The 18,887-nt window shown below is 36.6% G+C and overlaps 1 protein-coding gene across 12 annotated transcripts in view; it reads right to left on the bottom strand.

Moving 5' to 3' along the window:
- Nucleotides 1-1,001: 1,001 nt before the first annotated feature.
- The window catches only part of eif4g1b (eukaryotic translation initiation factor 4 gamma, 1b), a 73,199-nt gene continuing 55,313 nt past the window's right edge, over nucleotides 1,002-18,887 (bottom strand). For all 12 annotated transcript variants that reach the window (XM_084419698.1, XM_084419695.1, XM_084419700.1 and 9 more), the window contains 10 exons: nucleotides 12,961-13,223; nucleotides 11,824-11,945; nucleotides 11,559-11,731; nucleotides 11,102-11,227; nucleotides 10,362-10,443; nucleotides 9,230-9,328; nucleotides 8,945-9,082; nucleotides 4,999-5,080; nucleotides 4,285-4,425; nucleotides 1,002-1,936 (listed from right to left, as the gene is read on the bottom strand). In XM_084419698.1, coding sequence (XP_084275824.1) covers nucleotides 1,755-1,936; nucleotides 4,285-4,425; nucleotides 4,999-5,080; nucleotides 8,945-9,082; nucleotides 9,230-9,328; nucleotides 10,362-10,443; nucleotides 11,102-11,227; nucleotides 11,559-11,731; nucleotides 11,824-11,945; nucleotides 12,961-13,223 — 1,408 coding nt within the window. In that variant the 3' untranslated portion in view covers nucleotides 1,002-1,754. The remainder of the gene's footprint in view (nucleotides 1,937-4,284; nucleotides 4,426-4,998; nucleotides 5,081-8,944; nucleotides 9,083-9,229; nucleotides 9,329-10,361; nucleotides 10,444-11,101; nucleotides 11,228-11,558; nucleotides 11,732-11,823; nucleotides 11,946-12,960; nucleotides 13,224-18,887) is intronic.

The raw sequence follows: 18,887 nt of genomic DNA, 5'->3' as shown, positions 1-18,887 counted from the left end.
AGACACGCTACTTCCTTGAACAAACTCCAGCACAGCGATACAACAACCATAATGAAACGATATTCACAATAGATCATCCTTGACAGTGAACTCTGTTAGAGATACATACGACAGTTTGTCTGGTCAATTAAACATCATCTCAGCATTGCTTTTACATCATTTCAAATCCCTCAGTTCTCCATCTCTGAAAGCCACGCTTATGTTGATTCTTGTTTTATCACGAGCTCGTCTCGTTCTCTTTTCTCCAGCAGAAACAGAGCTGGACAGACTGATTATGGATGATCATTTGCATTAAGTATGAAATACTCTCAGTCCATGATCAATGCAGATATTTTTCCAAACACATTGAGCACATGATAAACGAACGTACTTCAAGCAAGATAACCCTCAAGAAAAGGAACATCAACACGCTTTTGTCCTTTTTTTCCATTGCAATGTTCTTTATTATCTTTTCCAGTTTCAAATGTGAAAAGAGGCATTAATTTCTCTTAATTAAATACTTAAAGCAAAAAAAGAAAAGCAAAAAAAAAAAAAAGAAAAGAAATATTTACATAATTTCATTAAACTATAAATCAATAACTAGAGGAGGATAATTGTACAAGCCGGGTGGTTAAACCGCAAAGAAAAAAATAATTAAATACATGAAAACAAAAGCCAAAAATTAATACATGGCATTAAAGTTAGCATTTTTATTATTGAAAAACAAAACAAAAAAACCCCATCAAAACCAAAAAGAAAACATGTATTTACAAGGCGCTCCTGAAATGCATCTCCACTCCAAGGAGCTGAAAGGCATGTAGTATTCGTACTCTCAATCTCCAGCTTTTTTTTTTTTTTTTTTTTTTTAGTTTTCTCCTCTTAAACACTTTATTTCTATATATATTTTCAAGTCGTAATAGTGATTTATTTTGTAAAGTCCACTACAGGTGCAAAGAGCACATCCACACGAGCTCCTCGTCACCCTCAAGTCTCTGCCTCCCTCAAATTATTATTATTTGTAATTTTTTTTTTTTTTTTTTTAAGTTTTAATGATTTCTCCATTAAGTGTGTAAGGAAACCGTACGTTCAGGTCAGGTCGGCAGAAGCGTCTCGATGGCCAACAGCAGCAGCAGCAAAAAGGTCAAAGTTTAATGTTTCTAGCAATGGTTCATCGCCCAGAGCTGCAAAGAAACAACTGAAAACCGCAGCTCTGAAACAGGTGATGCCATTTGCATTTTTAATTAGATTTTCTGTCATAAAAAACATAGAAAAAGAGCTCAAATCACTCCACTAGAACTAAAACAAAATCCCAAATTGAGGGAAGAAACCCCCGAACCAATCCTCCTCCGTTACAGCAACACGCACACGGTCAGCCGGTCCACGCGAAACTAGATCACAAATATAAAGGGATTCAAAACGGAAAATAGAACTCTGAGCAGCTTTCTGTCACCAGGAAGTGACATCATAAACAAACGATTCAATGAAGTGATGTCATCAACGTCCGTCTCCATGGCAGCAGGAGCGAGAAACGGGAAAGTAGCAATTCTAACGGCTAAAACTGCGGCGAGCAGATAAGGCTTGTCATCCTCTAATACTTTTCTTTATCGCTTTATTTCGTTTCAGTTCAACGGCATTTTTCTTGCGCAAACGGAAAGACAAAAAAAACAAAACAAAAAAAATATTGAAAATCTCCCAAATGTTTTTTTTTTTTTTCTCAAATATATTTTAGTTTTTTTCCCCATCAATCCATCTCTGTAGTGGGTGTGGCCAAAGACCTAGCTGTTGTCTGATTCGTCCTCAGCTTCGCGCAGCCAGGTAAAGAAGGCGGTGACGGATTTGAGGGCGACGCCCTTTCCTTGTTGTTCGGCGGGATCTTTGCTCGACTCCCACCTGTAAAAACCCTCCTCTTTTATGACGTCCTCGTCATACAACACGTCGAAGAACATCCGCAGCAGATCTGCAGAGAGAAAGAGGCCGATGTTATTGATAAACGAGGAGAGGCGTCGGATATACGGCTGCTTAATGGCATTAGGGGTGGAACGGATCGCAGTTGATCCGTACGGATCAGCACGCGTGTGATTCGCGGATTAACTGCTTAATTAAACCATCATAGAGTGAAAGTTTATCATTCGGAGGCGTTTTGTCTTGCCAATTTACACATTCAAACATTTTCAGAGAGAGAGAGAGAGAGAGAGAGAGAGAGAGAGAGAGAGAGAGAGAGAGAGAGAGAGAGAGAGACTTCCTTCTTCACTGTCACAAATACAGTTCAATCAGAGACCTCTACATAAACAAACTCACTCACTTAATACAGAACTTTACAGCCATGACTCAAGTAGATCAGATAAAGATCATATTAGGAGAGGGACAGACAGAAGCACTGGCTGCCAGATACGTGTGTGTGTGTGTGTGTGTGTGTGTGTGTGTGTGTGTGTGTGTGTGTGTGTGTGTGTGTGTGTGCCACAGCCTGAGAGACAGCAGGTGAATGTGTGTGTGTAATGTGTGTGTCTGACCTCAGTGTGTTTGCCTTCTGTCCACCACAGTGATCCTCAGTAATGTGAGTGTGTGTATATGTTAAAACACTGTGGTATCAAATGTTCTAATTTGTTACACTGTTCATTTAAATTTAAGTTATGTTATTCTATTTTATTATTTTATGTATTCCAAGCTTTGGCAATATTGTATTATTTACAGCCATGCCAATAAAGACATTTTTTAATTTGAATTTAGATTTCAGATAGCGCTCGAACACTGAATTGATTCCTCTTTCGTGTTTCCTTGCCCTTGAACGGACACATAAACACGAAATGATAATCGGCATTATCTCTCAGTTCTGTCATCAGTGAACAATTGAGAAAGAATCTGGATGTTTGTCAGTTTATTCGGTCTTAAAGTGACAGTAGCCTAATATTCCTGCTGTTGTCTGTGTCATTAATGTTAATAAAACAACAAAATGCAGCTTTAACAAAGATGAAACTATATTTAATTTCTATAGTGAACAAATAGTGTTATTTTAATTATTACTTTCTGTACCTGAATACTTTTTGACTTTGTAACTTTATTTATTTTTCATCTCTGCTTGTACTTTGTTCTTATTTTATTACTGACTGTTCACTTGTTTTTAATAATGTTTGAACTTTATCAGTTTGGCTAGTAGTTTTTGATGTAGTATCAATGAACTTCAAGTGAGCTTTCAGTAATAAATGAAAATCAAGGTTACATCCCCACCCCTATATATATGTATGTATGTATGTATGTGTGTGTGTGTGTGTGTGTGTGTGTGTGTATATATATATAAAGTTTGGAAACATTACTATTTTTTATGTTTTTGAAAGAAGTTTCTTCTGCTCATCAAGCCTGCATTTATTTGATCAAAAATACAGATTTTTTTTTGTGATATTGTGATATATTATTACAATTTAAAATAATAATTTATTTCTGTGATGCAAAGCTGAATTTTCAGCATCATTACTCCAGTCTTCAGTGTCACATGTGACATCCAGTCTATCACATGATCCTTTAGAAATCATTCTAATATTCTGATTTATTATGAGTGTTGGAAACAGTTCTGCTGCCTAATATATTTGATGAATAAAAGGTTAAAAAGAACTGCATTTATTCAAAATAAAAAAATATTTTCTAATAATATAAATCTTCTTTACTATCACTTTTTATCAATTTAACACATCCTTGCTGAATAAAAGTATTGATTTATTTCAAAAAAAGAAAGAAAAAAAATGACTGACCCCAAATTACTGACCAGTAGTGTATATTGCGGTTACAAAAGATTTCTATTTTTAAAACATTTGCTTTTTTATTTATTTTGTTTACTTTTTATTCAAAGTATCCTAAAAAAGTATCACAGGTTATGAAAAAATATTAAGCAGCAGAACTGTTTCCAACTTTGATAATGAATCATCATATTAGAATGATTTCTAAAGGATCATGTGATAGACTGGAGTAATGATGCTGAACATTCAGCTTTGCATCACAGAAATAAATGATAATTTAAAGTATAATAAATTGAAAACCAATTATTTTAAATTGTAATAATATATCACAATATATATATAAAAAAAAATCTGTATTTTTGATCAAATAAATGCAGGCTTGATGAGCAGAAGAAACTTCTTTCAAAAACATTAAAAATAGTAATGTTTCCAAACTTTTGGCCTGTACTGTACATATTTCTTTTTTTTTTTTGCTGATCCGAAAAATGACCCGATCCGTGGCTCAAAAAGCGTAAATGATCCGAACCGTGAATTCTGTGATCCGTTCCACCACTAACTGACACACGAACACACTTACTTGGCGGCTGCTCCATTTGTACCATCAGACCCTGTAAGGCGTACAGCGCCTGCAGCTCTTTCTGCTCATCTTTAATGTAGCGCTGCAGCAGCTTGGCCCTCTGGGTAATTTCTTTAGCGTCTACTTTATATGGATTCTCACCTTGACAATGACAGGATGAAAACAAAATTAAAGCCAACATGACATGATTCATCAGTGATATTATTAGAAAGAAAAACAGTTGGCGAAAGGCGACAATCATAAGAAAATTTTGGAGATAATAATATTGATCTGCCTACATTGACAACATTATATGAGAACTGAACTGAGCTGGTTTTCTCCAGAGCGGCTATATATATATATATATATATATATATATATATATATATATATATATATATATATATATATACACTAAATGAATAACTTCTTTACAACAAAACTGAACCATCACTGAACTTAAGTTGGATTATGACGCTATTTTCTTCTAGAAAAAAACTTTGTTGCATTATTCTCCTGTTATCTCTGTAAAGCTGCTTTAAAACAATCAGTATTGTAAAAAGCGCTATTTAAATAAAGGTGACTTGGCTGAGATAGTGGAAACTTGGCTTATTGTACATAATTAAATCCTGATGTATAAAATCAACATTATTTCCCAGTGATTCAGCTTCACATTACGTAAATTAAACATGTTTTGAGTGTCATTTTGAAAGGAGAGGGAAAAAAGTGACTTACAGATGATGGCGGACTGGCAGACTGCGGTCATCATCGCTCGGACAAACACGTTAGATGCTGTTTGCTGCTCGTCCAGATTGGCCTGCACAGAGGGACAGGTCAAAGGTCATCGAGGTGACAAACACAGCTGCAAAAGCTGAACAGCTATAATTCATCTCTAACGGAGTTGTGCCATCATATTTGCATCAGTAAAATACTGCTTCTAAAGGTGCATGGAGAAGGAAAAAATATGAGTTGGAAGAAAAAAATTATATTTCAATGCTTTTGTATTTGTTTGCAAATTGTTTGTGTTCTACAATACACACATTTGTTAGGGAATACAAAAGCGTTGAATTATAATTTTTCCTCCCAGCTCATAACTTTTCCATCGCCAGAACTTTTGTTTTCCTCTTAGGAACTTTGCATTCACTCACACAACTTGCAAAACTAATTTTAATTTGGGAGCACAAACGTTTGCTAGCAAATGCAAAAGTATTGAAATGAGAATCTTCCTTCCAGCTCATATTGTTCCAATACCAGAATCTTTATGCTCACAAAGATTTGTGTTCTCTCGCAAAAGTTTCTTGGAGGAATGCAAAAGTTTCTCGGAAGAATGCAAAAGTTTCTTGGAAGAGTGCAAAAGTTTCTTGGTTGAACGCAAAAGTTTCTCGGAAGAGCGCAAAAGTTTCTTGGAAGAGTGCAAAAGTTTCTCGGAAGAATGCAGAAGTTTCTCGGTTGAACGCAAAAGTTTCTCGGAAGAGCGCAAAAGTTTCTTGGAAGAGCGCAAAAGTTTCTCGGTTGAACCCAAAAGTTTCTCGAAAGAGGGCAAAAGTTTCTCGAAAGACGGCAAAAGTTTCTTGGAAGAGCGCAGAAGTTTCTCGGAAGAGCAAAAAAGTTTCTCGGAAGAATGCAGAAGTTTCTTGGAAGAGCGCAAAAGTTTCTTGGAAGAGCGCAAAAGTTTCTTGGAAGAGCGCAAAAGTTTCTTGGTTGAATGCAAAAGTTTCTTGGAAGAGCGCAAAAGTTTCTCGGAAGAATGCAGAAGTTTCTTGGTTGAACGCAGAAGTTTCTCGGTTGAACGCAAAAGTTTCTCGGTTGAACGCAAAAGTTTCTCAGAAGAATGCAAAAGTTTCGGCAAAAGTTTCTCGGAAGAATGCAGAAGTTTCTCGGAAGAATGCAAAAGTTTCTCGGAAGAATGCAGAAGTTTCTCGGAAGAGGGCAAAAGTTTCTCGGAAGAATGCAGAAGTTTCTCGGAAGAGCGCAAAAGTTTCTTGGAAGAATGCAAAAGTTTCTCGGAAGAGAGCAAAAGTTTCTTGGAAGAATGCAAAAGTTTCTCGGAAGAGAGCAAAAGTTTCTTGGAAAAATGCAAAAGTTTCTCGGAAGAGAGCAAAAGTTTCTTGGAAGAGAGCAAAAGTTTCTTGGAAGAGTGCAAAAGTTTCTTGGAAGAATGCAAAAGTTTCTCGGAAGAGCAAAAAAGTTTCTCGGAAGAGCAAAAAAGTTTCTCGGAAGAATGCAGAAGTTTCTCGGTTGAACGCAAAAGTTTCTCGGTTGAACCCAAAAGTTTCTCGAAAGACGGCAAAAGTTTCTTGGAAGAGCGCAGAAGTTTCTCGGAAGAGCAAAAAAGTTTCTCGGAAGAATGCAGAAGTTTCTCGGTTAAACGCAAACGTTTCTCAGAAGAGCGCAAAAGTTTCTTGGAAGAGCGCAAAAGTTTCTCGGAAGAATGCAGAAGTTTCTTGGTTGAACGCAGAAGTTTCTCGGTTGAACGCAAAAGTTTCTCGGTTGAACGCAAAAGTTTCTCGGAAGAATGCAAAAGTTTCGGCAAAAGTTTCTCGGAAGAATGCAAAAGTTTCTCGGAAGAATGCAGAAGTTTCTCGGAAGAGGGCAAAAGTTTCTCGGAAGAATGCAGAAGTTTCTCGGAAGAGCGCAAAAGTTTCTCGGAAGAATGCAGAAGTTTCTCGGAAGAGAGCAAAAGTTTCTTGGAAGAGAGCAAAAGTTTCTCGGAAGAATGCAAAAGTTTCTCGGAAGAGAGCAAAAGTTTCTTGGAAGAGAGCAAAAGTTTCTTGGAAGAGCGCAAAAGTTTCTCGGAAGAATGCAGAAGTTTCTCGGAAGAGAGCAAAAGTTTCTTGGAAGAGAGCAAAAGTTTCTTGGAAGAGCGCAAAAGTTTCTTGGAAGAATGCAAAAGTTTCTCGGAAGAGAGCAAAAGTTTCTTGGAAGAGAGCAAAAGTTTCTTGGAAGAGCGCAAAAGTTTCTCGGAAGAATGCAAAAGTTTCTTGGAAGAGCGCAAAAGTTTCTCGGAAGAATGCAAAAGTTTCTCGGAAGAGCAAAAAAGTTTCTCGGAAGAATGCAAAAGTTTATCGGAAGAGTAATAAAGTTTCTCGGAAGAGCAAAAAAGTTTCTAGGAAGAATGCAAAAGTTTCTCGGAAGAATGCAAAAGTTTCTCGGAAGAATGCAGAAGTTTCTCGGAAGAGCAAAAAAGTTTATCGGAAGAGCAATAAAGTTTCTCGGAAGAGCAAAAAAGTTTCTCGGAAGAATGCAGAAGTTTCTCGGAAGAATGCAAAAGTTTCTCGGAAGAATGCAGAAGTTTCTCGGAAGAGGGCAAAAGTTTCTCGGAAGAATGCAAAAGTTTCTCGGAAGAATGCAGAAGTTTCTCGGAAGAATGCAAAAGTTTCTCGGAAGAATGCAGAAGTTTCTCGGAAGAGGGCAAAAGTTTCTCGGAAGAATGCAGAAGTTTCTCGGAAGAGCGCAAAAGTTTCTTGGAAGAATGCAAAAGTTTCTCGGAAGAGAGCAAAAGTTTCTCGGAAGAGAGCAAAAGTTTCTTGGAAGAATGCAAAAGTTTCTCGGAAGAGAGCAAAAGTTTCTTGGAAGAATGCAGAAGTTTCTCGGAAGAGAGCAAAAGTTTCTTGGAAGAGAGCAAAAGTTTCTTGGAAGAGCGCAAAAGTTTCTTGGAAGAATGCAAAAGTTTCTCGGAAGAGAGCAAAAGTTTCTTGGAAGAGAGCAAAAGTTTCTTGGAAGAATGCAGAAGTTTCTCGGAAGAGAGCAAAAGTTTCTTGGAAGAGAGCAAAAGTTTCTTGGAAGAGCGCAAAAGTTTCTTGGAAGAATGCAAAAGTTTCTTGGAAGAATGCAAAAGTTTCTCGGAAGAGAGCAAAAGTTTCTCGGAAGAGAGCAAAAGTTTCTTGGAAGAATGCAAAAGTTTCTCGGAAGAGCAAAAAAGTTTATCGGAAGAGCAATAAAGTTTCTCGGAAGAGCAAAAAAGTTTCTCGGAAGAATGCAGAAGTTTCTTGGTTGAACGCAGAAGTTTCTCGGTTGAATGCAAAAGTTTCTCGGAAGAATGCAAAGGTTTCTCGGAAGAATGCAAAAGTTTCTTGGAAGAATGTAAAAGTTTCACGGAAGAGCGCAAAAGTTTCTTGGAAGAATGCAATATGGAATTTTTTTCCACCATATGTGCCCTTAGGGGATGTGACCTCTGTAGTAAATTTGGTAACACTATTTCAATAGTTCACTTTAGACATTCTACTAACTAGAAGTAACTCTGCAGCTACACGCCAACTAACTCTCATTAGAGGATTAGTAGACTGCTTAATATCTGCTAACTCTTTATTTTGTTGGTCCCCAAACAGACATTCTACTGACTATAAGTAACTTGGCAACTACATGTCAACTTATTCTCCTAACCCGGACCCTAACACCTAACCATAACCTAACAGTCAACTAGAGTCTACTAATACTCTAATGAGAGTTAGTTGACATGTAGTTGAAAAGTTACTTATAGTTAGTAAAATGTCTAAAGTGGATCATCACACACACACACACACACACACACACACACACACACACACACACACACACACACACACACACACACACACACACACACACACACACACACACACACACACACACACACACACACACACACACACACACACACACACACACACACACACACACACACACACACACACACACACACCTCCAGCCAGTCAAAGATCCTCTGGTTGTCTGCTTTCTCCTGCAGGAGTCGCTCCAGCTCTCTGATGATGTCTTCTGGACTCAGAGATGATTTACTACTCTTCCGGTCACACTCCTCACCCAGAGTGAACTCCACTCCCTACACACACACACACACACACACACACAGACACACACACACACACACACACAGATTATATAGGGGATTAATAAACATATAGTTTATGTTTATACAAGAAGCATTACTATAATTACAAAGCGCTACTGTTGCGGCCAATTAATTCACCTTTTCGGTGACAAATTTATTGACGTCCTCGTCTTCAGGAAGGAGGTCTTTCCAGCTGAGTCCCGCATCTCTCCACATCGCTCCCACTTTCTTATGACTCTAAAACAGGAAACAGTTCCGAACAAACACTTTCAGAACTCGATTCAGAACACGAGCACTGCTGAAATCACTTCCTATTCCCTATTTAGAGCACTATGCGGCAGGTCAACCATGTAATTCGAATTGTATTCCCAGACTATGTCACTCTTTTGTACCCATAATGCATTTTATAGTGTACAGCAGGTATTCAAGTCAGTGTTGCTCACTTTGTAGTGAATGAGTAAGAAATTTAGGAGATGTGTAAGTTTCAGGTAGGACTGCATGATAAAAATCAAATAAATAAATAAAATTCAGATTTTTCAGACAAAATTGTGAGTGAAATTTAAAAAGCAATTAAAAAATGTGGCCAATTTGGCCAAAATGTGTATGATGATATATTAGTATGACTATAAAATAACCATACTAATAATAATAATATAATACATTTATAAAATCTTTTTAAAAATAATATATGTATTATTTTTATTATAATTACTAAAAAGAAATAGTAAATAAAACAAGAAATCTTGCTAAATGTAATATTAAACTTTAAAATAAAACGAGTATTTAAAAAATATATATTTTACAGTACAACTGTAAAATTACAAAACTAATATTTATGTCTGTTTTAATTTCTTAATTTTCAAATGTTAAATCATCGAGCTTTAATTTTGTTAGAAAAATGCAGAGAAGCTTCTCTTTTGTTGACAACATTTATTATTTTTATTATGATTAAACAAAATTAGTAAACAAAATATTAAATATTGAAAATGTAATATTCCACTTTAAAATAAAAAAAATAGTATTTAAGAATATTTTAATAATTGTATTTTACAGTACAACTGTAAAATTACAAAACTAATATTTATTTGTCTCAATTCATTTTTTAAACGTTTAACAAGCTTTTTAATTTTGGTGGAAAACTAAAGGGAAGCTTCTCTTTTGTTTAAAGGAGATTCCTCATTAAGCAATATCATTTTTTCGTTTCTTCTTCGATGAATCATGCAGCCAAAGCGTTAGGACGTTAATCAATCAATTTACACAAACATCCTACCATTCCTTTACAGAGCAGGTTGAGAATTTCCACCAGAAAATCTCCAGCTTTCCCAAGAGGCACCAGTGGTTTAGACACCTCCCTACAAATACAGCACAGGGGTCAGAGGTCAGCAGGACCATTCGGTCATTCCAAGCTCCAAACGATTAAAGGTGCAGTGTGTAAATATATAGCAGCATCTAGTGGTGAGCTTGTGAATTGCGCCCAACAGAAGTTACGGTGGCCGACAGGAAGTGATGTTGTCGTCTGAGACAGCAGAGAGTAGCCAGTTCAGCAATGAGCTTTCTTTACAAAGATAAATTCAGAAATTAGGTTTACTTAATTATTCAGTAAAACGATATGCTATTGTGAATATTATTGTGACTTGTTCATCATTGTGTCAGAGTTTTATTTGCTGACTTTAGCTTTAGCTTCTTTACACGAAGAACAACACAGTGACGAAACGCGTGTGTCCGTTCAGGGCCACTGTAGAAACACGTGTGTGTAAGGAGACCCGCGGTGTGTGTAGAGAGAAATGCTCATTCTAAGGTGATAAAAACACAAGTAAGGTCTTTATACACCACTGAGAACATAGTTATGAATATGATATTGCATTTCTGTCAACAGATCCTCCTAAATATTACACAATGCACCTTTAAAATCTTATATCTTATTGACAATTTGATCCATTTATTGATTTTTGTGTGGCGACATCAGCAGGGATATTCTTGGCATCAGTGTAAAGTGGTTTGCAGGCTCACCTGAAGAGCGGCCCCATGGGAATTCCTCCCTCATGAAGTATAGGGCAGATTAATTCAGCCAGATATAGCCAGATATGAGGAATATCAATCGCCATATCCTCCGCAACCTCCAACACCTCCAACAGCCTGACACGATTATTAGGATTATATTATCAGGTCAAGTCACCTTCATTTATACAGCGGTTTTAACAATATAGATCGTTTCAAAGCAGCTTTACAGTGATAATAGGAGATTACAGTAACAGAGATTGTTTAGGCTTTACAGCAGATCTAGAATAAAGTTATTGTCCAGATAGTTTTGATTGATTCACTTCTGTTGTAAAAATCATTAGTTATTAACTTAAGGGCTGCTTACACGACACCGTTTTAACTGGAAACAGAAAACTTTGAATGTGTTCTGGCCGTTCATAAATTCATTTGGCTATAAAGATATGTGTATTATGCACACATCTCTCACCCTTTGTAGTATTGTTGTGTAGATAGTGTTTGAGTTTTGACCAGCTGGTGAAACAGTAAACCCAAGTGCTCTCTAGCGAGGGCGCTGCGCTCCAGCGTCGACTCGATTCCTGTCCGCACGAACACAGACAGCAGAGACGCACAGTCCAGCTCAATGACACACTGCAGCGCCTCCTTCAGGACAGCAGGAAGAACAACACGTGAGCTTTTAACAGCCAACACAAAGCACAACACACTGGTGGCATGAGGTGTTTAAGTGTGTGTACCGTCAGGTCATTGATGTGCAGGTACTCCTCTATGATGGCGGTCGATTTCTTCTCCAGTTCCTCCTCTGTCAGGGCCGGTTTGGAGGAAACAGGCGGAGGAGTGGGAACAGTTTCTCTCTTTACTGTAAAATATAAACACATACAACAAATCCTATTAAAAAAAATGTTAATCGCTTCCATATCCGTTTGTGTTTTGTTCACTCTGCATTTCAAGTAATTGTTTAACTTTACATAACAGGAACAAGTAACTCTAAAGTCAATATTATTGCAATAATAGAAAATAATAAAACTGTAATTGTGCAAATTAAAATGATCATTTAGACGAAAACCAAAACTAAAGAGTTAGATGTACATAAACATTTTAACATTTCTATCAACTTCTAAATATCATTATGATGTTCCTACTCCAATTTGATGTTGAAATGTAAACATTTATAACTGGTGGCTTTGATTAAAAAAAAAATGTTTTCATGACAGATTTATTCAAACATATATTAAATAATTAATAATTTAACAGAATATGCTGAAATTTCAGTGCATCACTAGTAATATTACAATATTAATAGTAAAATTAATAGTTTACATTTTACAATAAGGTTCCAATTGTTAATGAACTAACAATTATTTTTTATTTTAAATAATTTTAAATAATTTAAAGTTAATTTAAACATTTACTAATACACCATTAAAATCAAAAGTTGTATCTGTTAATATTACTCATTAAACATGAACTAAAAATAATCAGGTGTATTTTTATTAACTAGCATGAAAAAAGATGAATAAATACTGTATTGCTCATTGTTAACATCTCAACCGATGTTAACGAATGGAACCTTATTTTGAAGTATTACCAGCAAATAATAATATTAATATTGCAATTATAATAATAAAAATTTAGGGCTGGGTATTGCTACTGACATCTTGATTAGAATCAGATTCTGATTCACAAGCTCTCAAATCTATTTGGTTCATGATTAGTTAGAAAAATCAATATTCAATATTTTTACCCAGTGCTTCTAAAAAGACACACTATTAAATAATCCATAAACCGACCTCAAACAAAGCTAAAAAAGAAACCAAAATACAAAATCAAATGAAAATACAACTTTCAAAACTATAATGTCCAGTTCATCATACCATTCTCGCGGCTGCCACGCTCTCGTTCTCTCTCGCGCTCGTCCGTCATGCTGGAAACGCGCCGGACCATTTCAGCGGGGCGCTGTTCCCGTTCTCGACTCCTCTCTTTCTCGCGGCTGAAACTCCGCTTACCAACGGCGGGGCGATTCCGGTCCAGCCGGTCTGATCCGCGGTCATCACGCCGGTCATAGCGGTCGCCGCCCCGCTCCATGCGTTCATCACGCCGGTCGAAGCGATCGCTGCGTTCCCGACTGGAACTATTCCTGAGACATGAACAAAGGGATAAACTCATAAGTATATTACATAAGTATATAATTAAGATCCTTTAACTGAGTCCATCACCCAAGATTACTGTTATAAACATGAGCCTCATCTGAAAGCCAAAGAAGGAGGTGCTGCTGTAAAGTGTTTAAAGTAATATTTTCCTCAGTAGTATTCAGTATTATATTCAGTAGTATTTCAAAATATCTCAGATTATCATCTAGTCTCGTGTATACTCCTTTTAGCTAAGGCTGCAAAACCAACTCCCTGTTACAAATATAGTAGAACTATCACTTCTACCACTAAAGATTGCTTTATTAATAATATTCCTGATCAGTTTCATCATCCCCAGCATACCAGATAGCTTAGAACAGGGGTGGGCAACTTCGGTCCTGGAGGGCCACTGTCCTACAGAGTTTAGCTTCAACCCTAATCAAACACACCTGAACAAGCTAATCAAGGTCCTCAGGATTACTAGAAAATTACAGGCAGGTGATTTTTTCAGGGTTGGAGCTAAACTCTGTAGGACAGTGGCCCTCCAGGACCGAAGTTGCCCACCCCTGGCTTAGAAGAACTCGATTTTGCGACAAAAACTTTTAACTCTCTCTTTTCCAGCACTTTAGACACGGTTGCTCCCTTGGGCTTAAAGAATATTAAGGAAAATAGTCAGACACTGTGGTATAACGAGCACACACGGGCCCTCGAGAGCAGCCCGAAAAAAAGGAGCGCAGCTGGAAGAAAACAAACTAGAGGTATTCTGCATTTCGTGGAAGGAAAGTGCTATTGCATACAGAGAGGCCTTAAAAACTGCTAGACCTACTAAATTTTTCACTCTCTTAGAAGAGAACAAAAACAGCATTAGATATTTATTTGATACAGTGGCTAAATTAACAATAAATAAAGCTTCAACTTCAGATGTTTCCAAACAGCACAGCAGTAATGACTTTATGAATTTCTTTACTTGGAAGATTTGTACTATTGGTGAGAAAAAAAATAACCATGCAACCATCCACTACAGTATTAGCATCAGTTTTCGTGCTTTAGACCCCGTGAGGAACAATTCCATTCATTCGTTTCTATAGAAGAGGAAGAATAGTTTAAACTTGCTAAATTGTCAAAATCAACAACATGTTAGACCCTATACCGACTAAACTACTGAAAGAGATGCTTCCAGAGGTCATAGATCCTCTACTTAATATCATTAATTAATCTTTATCATTAGGATACGTACTGAAAACTTTTAAGCTGGCTATTATTAAACCTCTTATAAAAAAAAAAAAACACAACTTGATCCTAGAGAAAAGTTAAATTACAGATCAATCTCGAATCTTCCTTATCTGTCAAAAATACTAGAAAAGGCAGTATCTTTACAACTATGTCGTTTTAGAAAGAAATGAAATCTGTGAGGATTTCCAGTCAGGAGAGTCATTAGAGTTACAAATGATTTGCTCTTATCATCCGATCGTGCTTGTATCTCTCTATAGCCCCTTTCACACAGCGCTTTGAACCCGGGAAATTACCGGCAAATTGCCAGAACGTATGCCTTCTGTATGAACGCAAACACGACCCGGGATTGATGCCGGGATCGATGCCGGGTTGGGGACCTAGTAACATTGGCGTGTTCAGTCCCGGAATGCGCACTGTGTAAACAAAAGCCGTAATAATGCCGTGTCGTAGTGATGACGCTGAAGCCGGGATCGTTCGCCAGCTGTGAAACGGTACGTAATGCGCAATCAGAGAAAAAAAATGCACAAGCGTGGTTTCTCGAGAGAGAAATCGCAGCTCATAAGCAAACTGAAGACATTACGTCGATGTCACGTGTCTTTACAGGATTTTTACGGGTTGTGTGTGAACGCACTCTCTGATTCCGGAAAATCACTGGCAGTGTGAATGAACCAAAATCAAATGAACCCGGCTCAAATCCCGGGTCACTTTATCCGTGTATTTTCCGGAATCTCTGTGTGAAAGGGGCTTATTAGTGTTACTCGATCTTAGTGCTGCATTTGATACTATCGACCACAACATTCTTTTAAATGGACTCGAAAATTATATTGGAATTAGTGGAATTGCATTGGCATGATTCAAATCGTACTTATCTGACTGGTCTCAATTAGCAGCAGTAAACAAAAAGATGTTATACCGATCACAAGTTCAGTATGAGGTACCACAAGGCTCAGTACTAGGACCGTTTCTGTTCACTCTGTACATGCTACCCATGGGTGTGCTCTTTGATACCAATCTTTCATTTGAAAGTCACGTTTCTAACATCTGTGAAAACGCATTTTTCCATCTTAAAAATATATCTAATGCAGTATGACTATATTAGCCGGTTCTGTCAACACTGCATTGGCTCTCTATTAAACATCACATATATTTTAAAATCTTGCTAATTACATACAAAGAAATAAATGGTTTAGCTCCTCAGTACTTGAGTGAGCTCTTAACGCATTATAGTACTTCACGTCTATAGCAATCTTAAAATTCTGGCCAGTTGATAATACCTAGAATAATCAAAATCAACTGCAGGCGTTAGATCCTTTTCCCATTTAGTGACATCTGCACTAATATTAGTCTCTCTGTTTATCCCGAGGTTACCGTAGACAGCTGTATTCGGTCCGTATCCAGATCAGATGGTGGACCTGCATCTAGACACGACCACAACGCATCCCTGTCAACTAGACAATCCCCCTGAAGACCTCGTCGATACGACAGCCATCGGCACAGATCCTCAGCAAAGACCTATGACCAGCTTCGTCGTGATGAATCCGATCTTCAAGCAAAAGGAACTGGATGAAATATTTGAATGCTACATCCATAATCTGATTCTGACTTGTGCAGGGTTTTTCCTGCATTGACATTTTTTTGGCCGGCCGCCAAAGTGACATTTTGTCCCGCCAAAGCCTTATTTGATCAGTTATTGTGATTTATTATGAGTTATGTAGATGACTGCTGCGCTTGTGACAGGGCGCATGTTTTCGGTGTTGACATTAACTGCCGGGATTCTCACACAATGCGACCTAATGACTCATTTGAACCGATTCATTTTAATGAATGGTTAAAACAACTCATCTGTCCAACACTGAACTCACGAGACGTCTAAATCGGTAACATTTTACAATAAGATTCGATTAGATAACATTAGTTAACATGAACTGGACTTCCACAGCATTTATTAAGCTTTGTTAATGTTAATTTCACCATTTACTGATACATTATTAAAATCAAAAGTTGTATTTGTTAACATTAGTTAATGCACTTTGAAGTAACGAACAAACAATGAACAACTGTATTTTTATTAACTAACATTAACAAAGATGAATAAATACAGTAACAAATGTATTGCTCATTGTTAGTTCATGTTAGTTAGCCTTATACATTAACTAATGTTAATAAAGCAAGTGTTACCAACAAATTTACTCAGAACACCTCTGAAATGAAACCGTTAGCAAGATTTAGCCTTAGCGCCATATAAATAAAGGTGACTTGACTTTTCATACCACTTTTCATGTCACTACTCAACACTCCAGTCTTCAGTGTCACATGATCCTTCAGAAATCATTCTAATATGCTGATTTGCTGCTCAAGAAACATTTCTCGGTAACACTTTATATCACAGTGTCTGTTACACGTTACATGTGCATGCTACAGTAATGACAGTAAATCATGCATAATTACATGCAACTAACCCAAAACCAAACTCTACCCCTACAGTAAGTACATGCTGTTAATTAATATCACATGTATGATTAACAAGCATCAAGGACCAGTGGTGGAGAGTAACAAAGTACATTTTCCAAGTATCTGTACTTTATTAGAATATTTTTTATTTTAGGAAACTTTTACTTCGCTATATTCCAAAGCATAATATCATATTTTTTACTCCACTATATTCCATTAAAACATGTCTGGCCTCTGAGGGGGCGTTTACATGACAGAGTCCAACTAAAACCAGAAAACCTTTTGTGTTTTGGCCGTTCATTTACACAACAACTACATTTTGGAGGGCCTGAAAACACAAACTTTTGAAAACTGGTTTCAAAGGGAAAGTGTTTTAAAACGATACCATTATTGTCTCCGTGTGCAACTACAAAAACACAAATTCTGTCTATAGGCGCCAAAGTAACATCGCCAACTACTGGCCTGGAAGCAGAATACAGCGGTTTCAGTTGTTTTCTGTGTGAACGGGGATCGTTTTGACAAACGTTGCTGTCTGTATGCAAAAAACGTTTCCGTTTTAGTACATGCTAACACCCTAAGATGTAAGAGGGATATCTGATTCATGAACGAGTTGATTCTTTCCAACAAAACCTGTTGAATTGGTTCACAAATCGCACTGAATGATTAATTCGTGAATTGATTCTGATGGCAGCTGTTCCTGAATCAACAACTCATTGATTCAATGATCTGGTCAAAACGAGCCAAGAACCGTGAGATCGCTGGAACTTGAACCTACACTAGTAGGTAAGAAAGTGCATGAATCTTATGCATGCATGCATAGTTCGACCCATGTGACGTCTGCACATTGTATTTTTATACTTAACCATTTATAGCCACATATTTACACAAATTTTGTTTTTACTCTTTTTTTTTTATATATATATATATATATATATATATATATATAGTGTATTATTTCACTTGTTTGCACACTTGAACTATCAGGAAGTTATTTTAGTATACCGAAGTTTGTTTTTATAGTGTGTAAGTTATGGTAAAAAAGAAAAAAAAGAAACGTTAGCTTATTTCCTGATCAATACATATTAAATAGTTTGCACTAATCTATATAAGAGTTTGACTAGTGCTGGCTAAATAATAAAAATCAAGTACTTTTGTACTTTTACTGAAGTGAAATTGAAAATGAGTACTTTTTAATAGGGTATCAGTACTTTTACTTAGTCCACCACTGAAAGGACACCTTAAAATAAAGTGTAACCCATTTCTGATTATTATCAGTTTAAAACAATTGTGCTGCTTCATATTATTGTGGAGCATTTAATTTTAAATATAAATCTTTAGTTGCATCTCAAATCTCTTTACTGTCACTTTCGATCAATTTAATGTGTCCTTGATGAATAAACAACATTAATTTCTTTCAAAAGAACAATTAAACAGATTTCTGGATACAAAATTAAAATTTGTGAGATACAAAGTCACAATAACAATGACCTTTTTTACTCTTAAGGTGGAAATGTGTTTCTATATTAAATGTGATTTTCAACACAGTTGAAAAACCCTAAAGCTGTATCTGATTTGCTCATTTTAAAATCTTTCTCAAAGATATTAAAATGACCAATACGCATAAAACAAGCATAAGCAATAATTCCAGTTGAAATCTTACATCCAACAAGAATCTTGTAAAATAAAAAATGCTACATCTAGTAAAAACACTACAAATACAAATGAGTTTGTGCTATATTACAAAAGTGTAAATGTTCTTAAAAGGGTCATCGGATGCAAAATTCACTTTTATGTGGTGTTTGCATATAAATGTGCGTTTGCAGTGTGTGGACACAACCACCACACAATGAACAAAATCCATTCGCTCCTTTTTAAAAAAATAATCACAAAGCCTAAACACTCAATCAGGCTGTCAGGCCATATTGCTCATGCTCCGCCCACGACCACTGACGGACTGTCACGTATTAGCATATTTCCCGTATTAGCAT

This window comes from Rutilus rutilus (assembly GCF_951802725.1).
Source record: "Rutilus rutilus genome assembly, chromosome: 9".
Classification (NCBI taxonomy): domain Eukaryota; kingdom Metazoa; phylum Chordata; class Actinopteri; order Cypriniformes; family Leuciscidae; genus Rutilus; species Rutilus rutilus.
The sequence above is the reverse complement of the archived record's forward strand: the minus strand, read 5'-3'. Positions and strand labels throughout refer to the sequence as shown.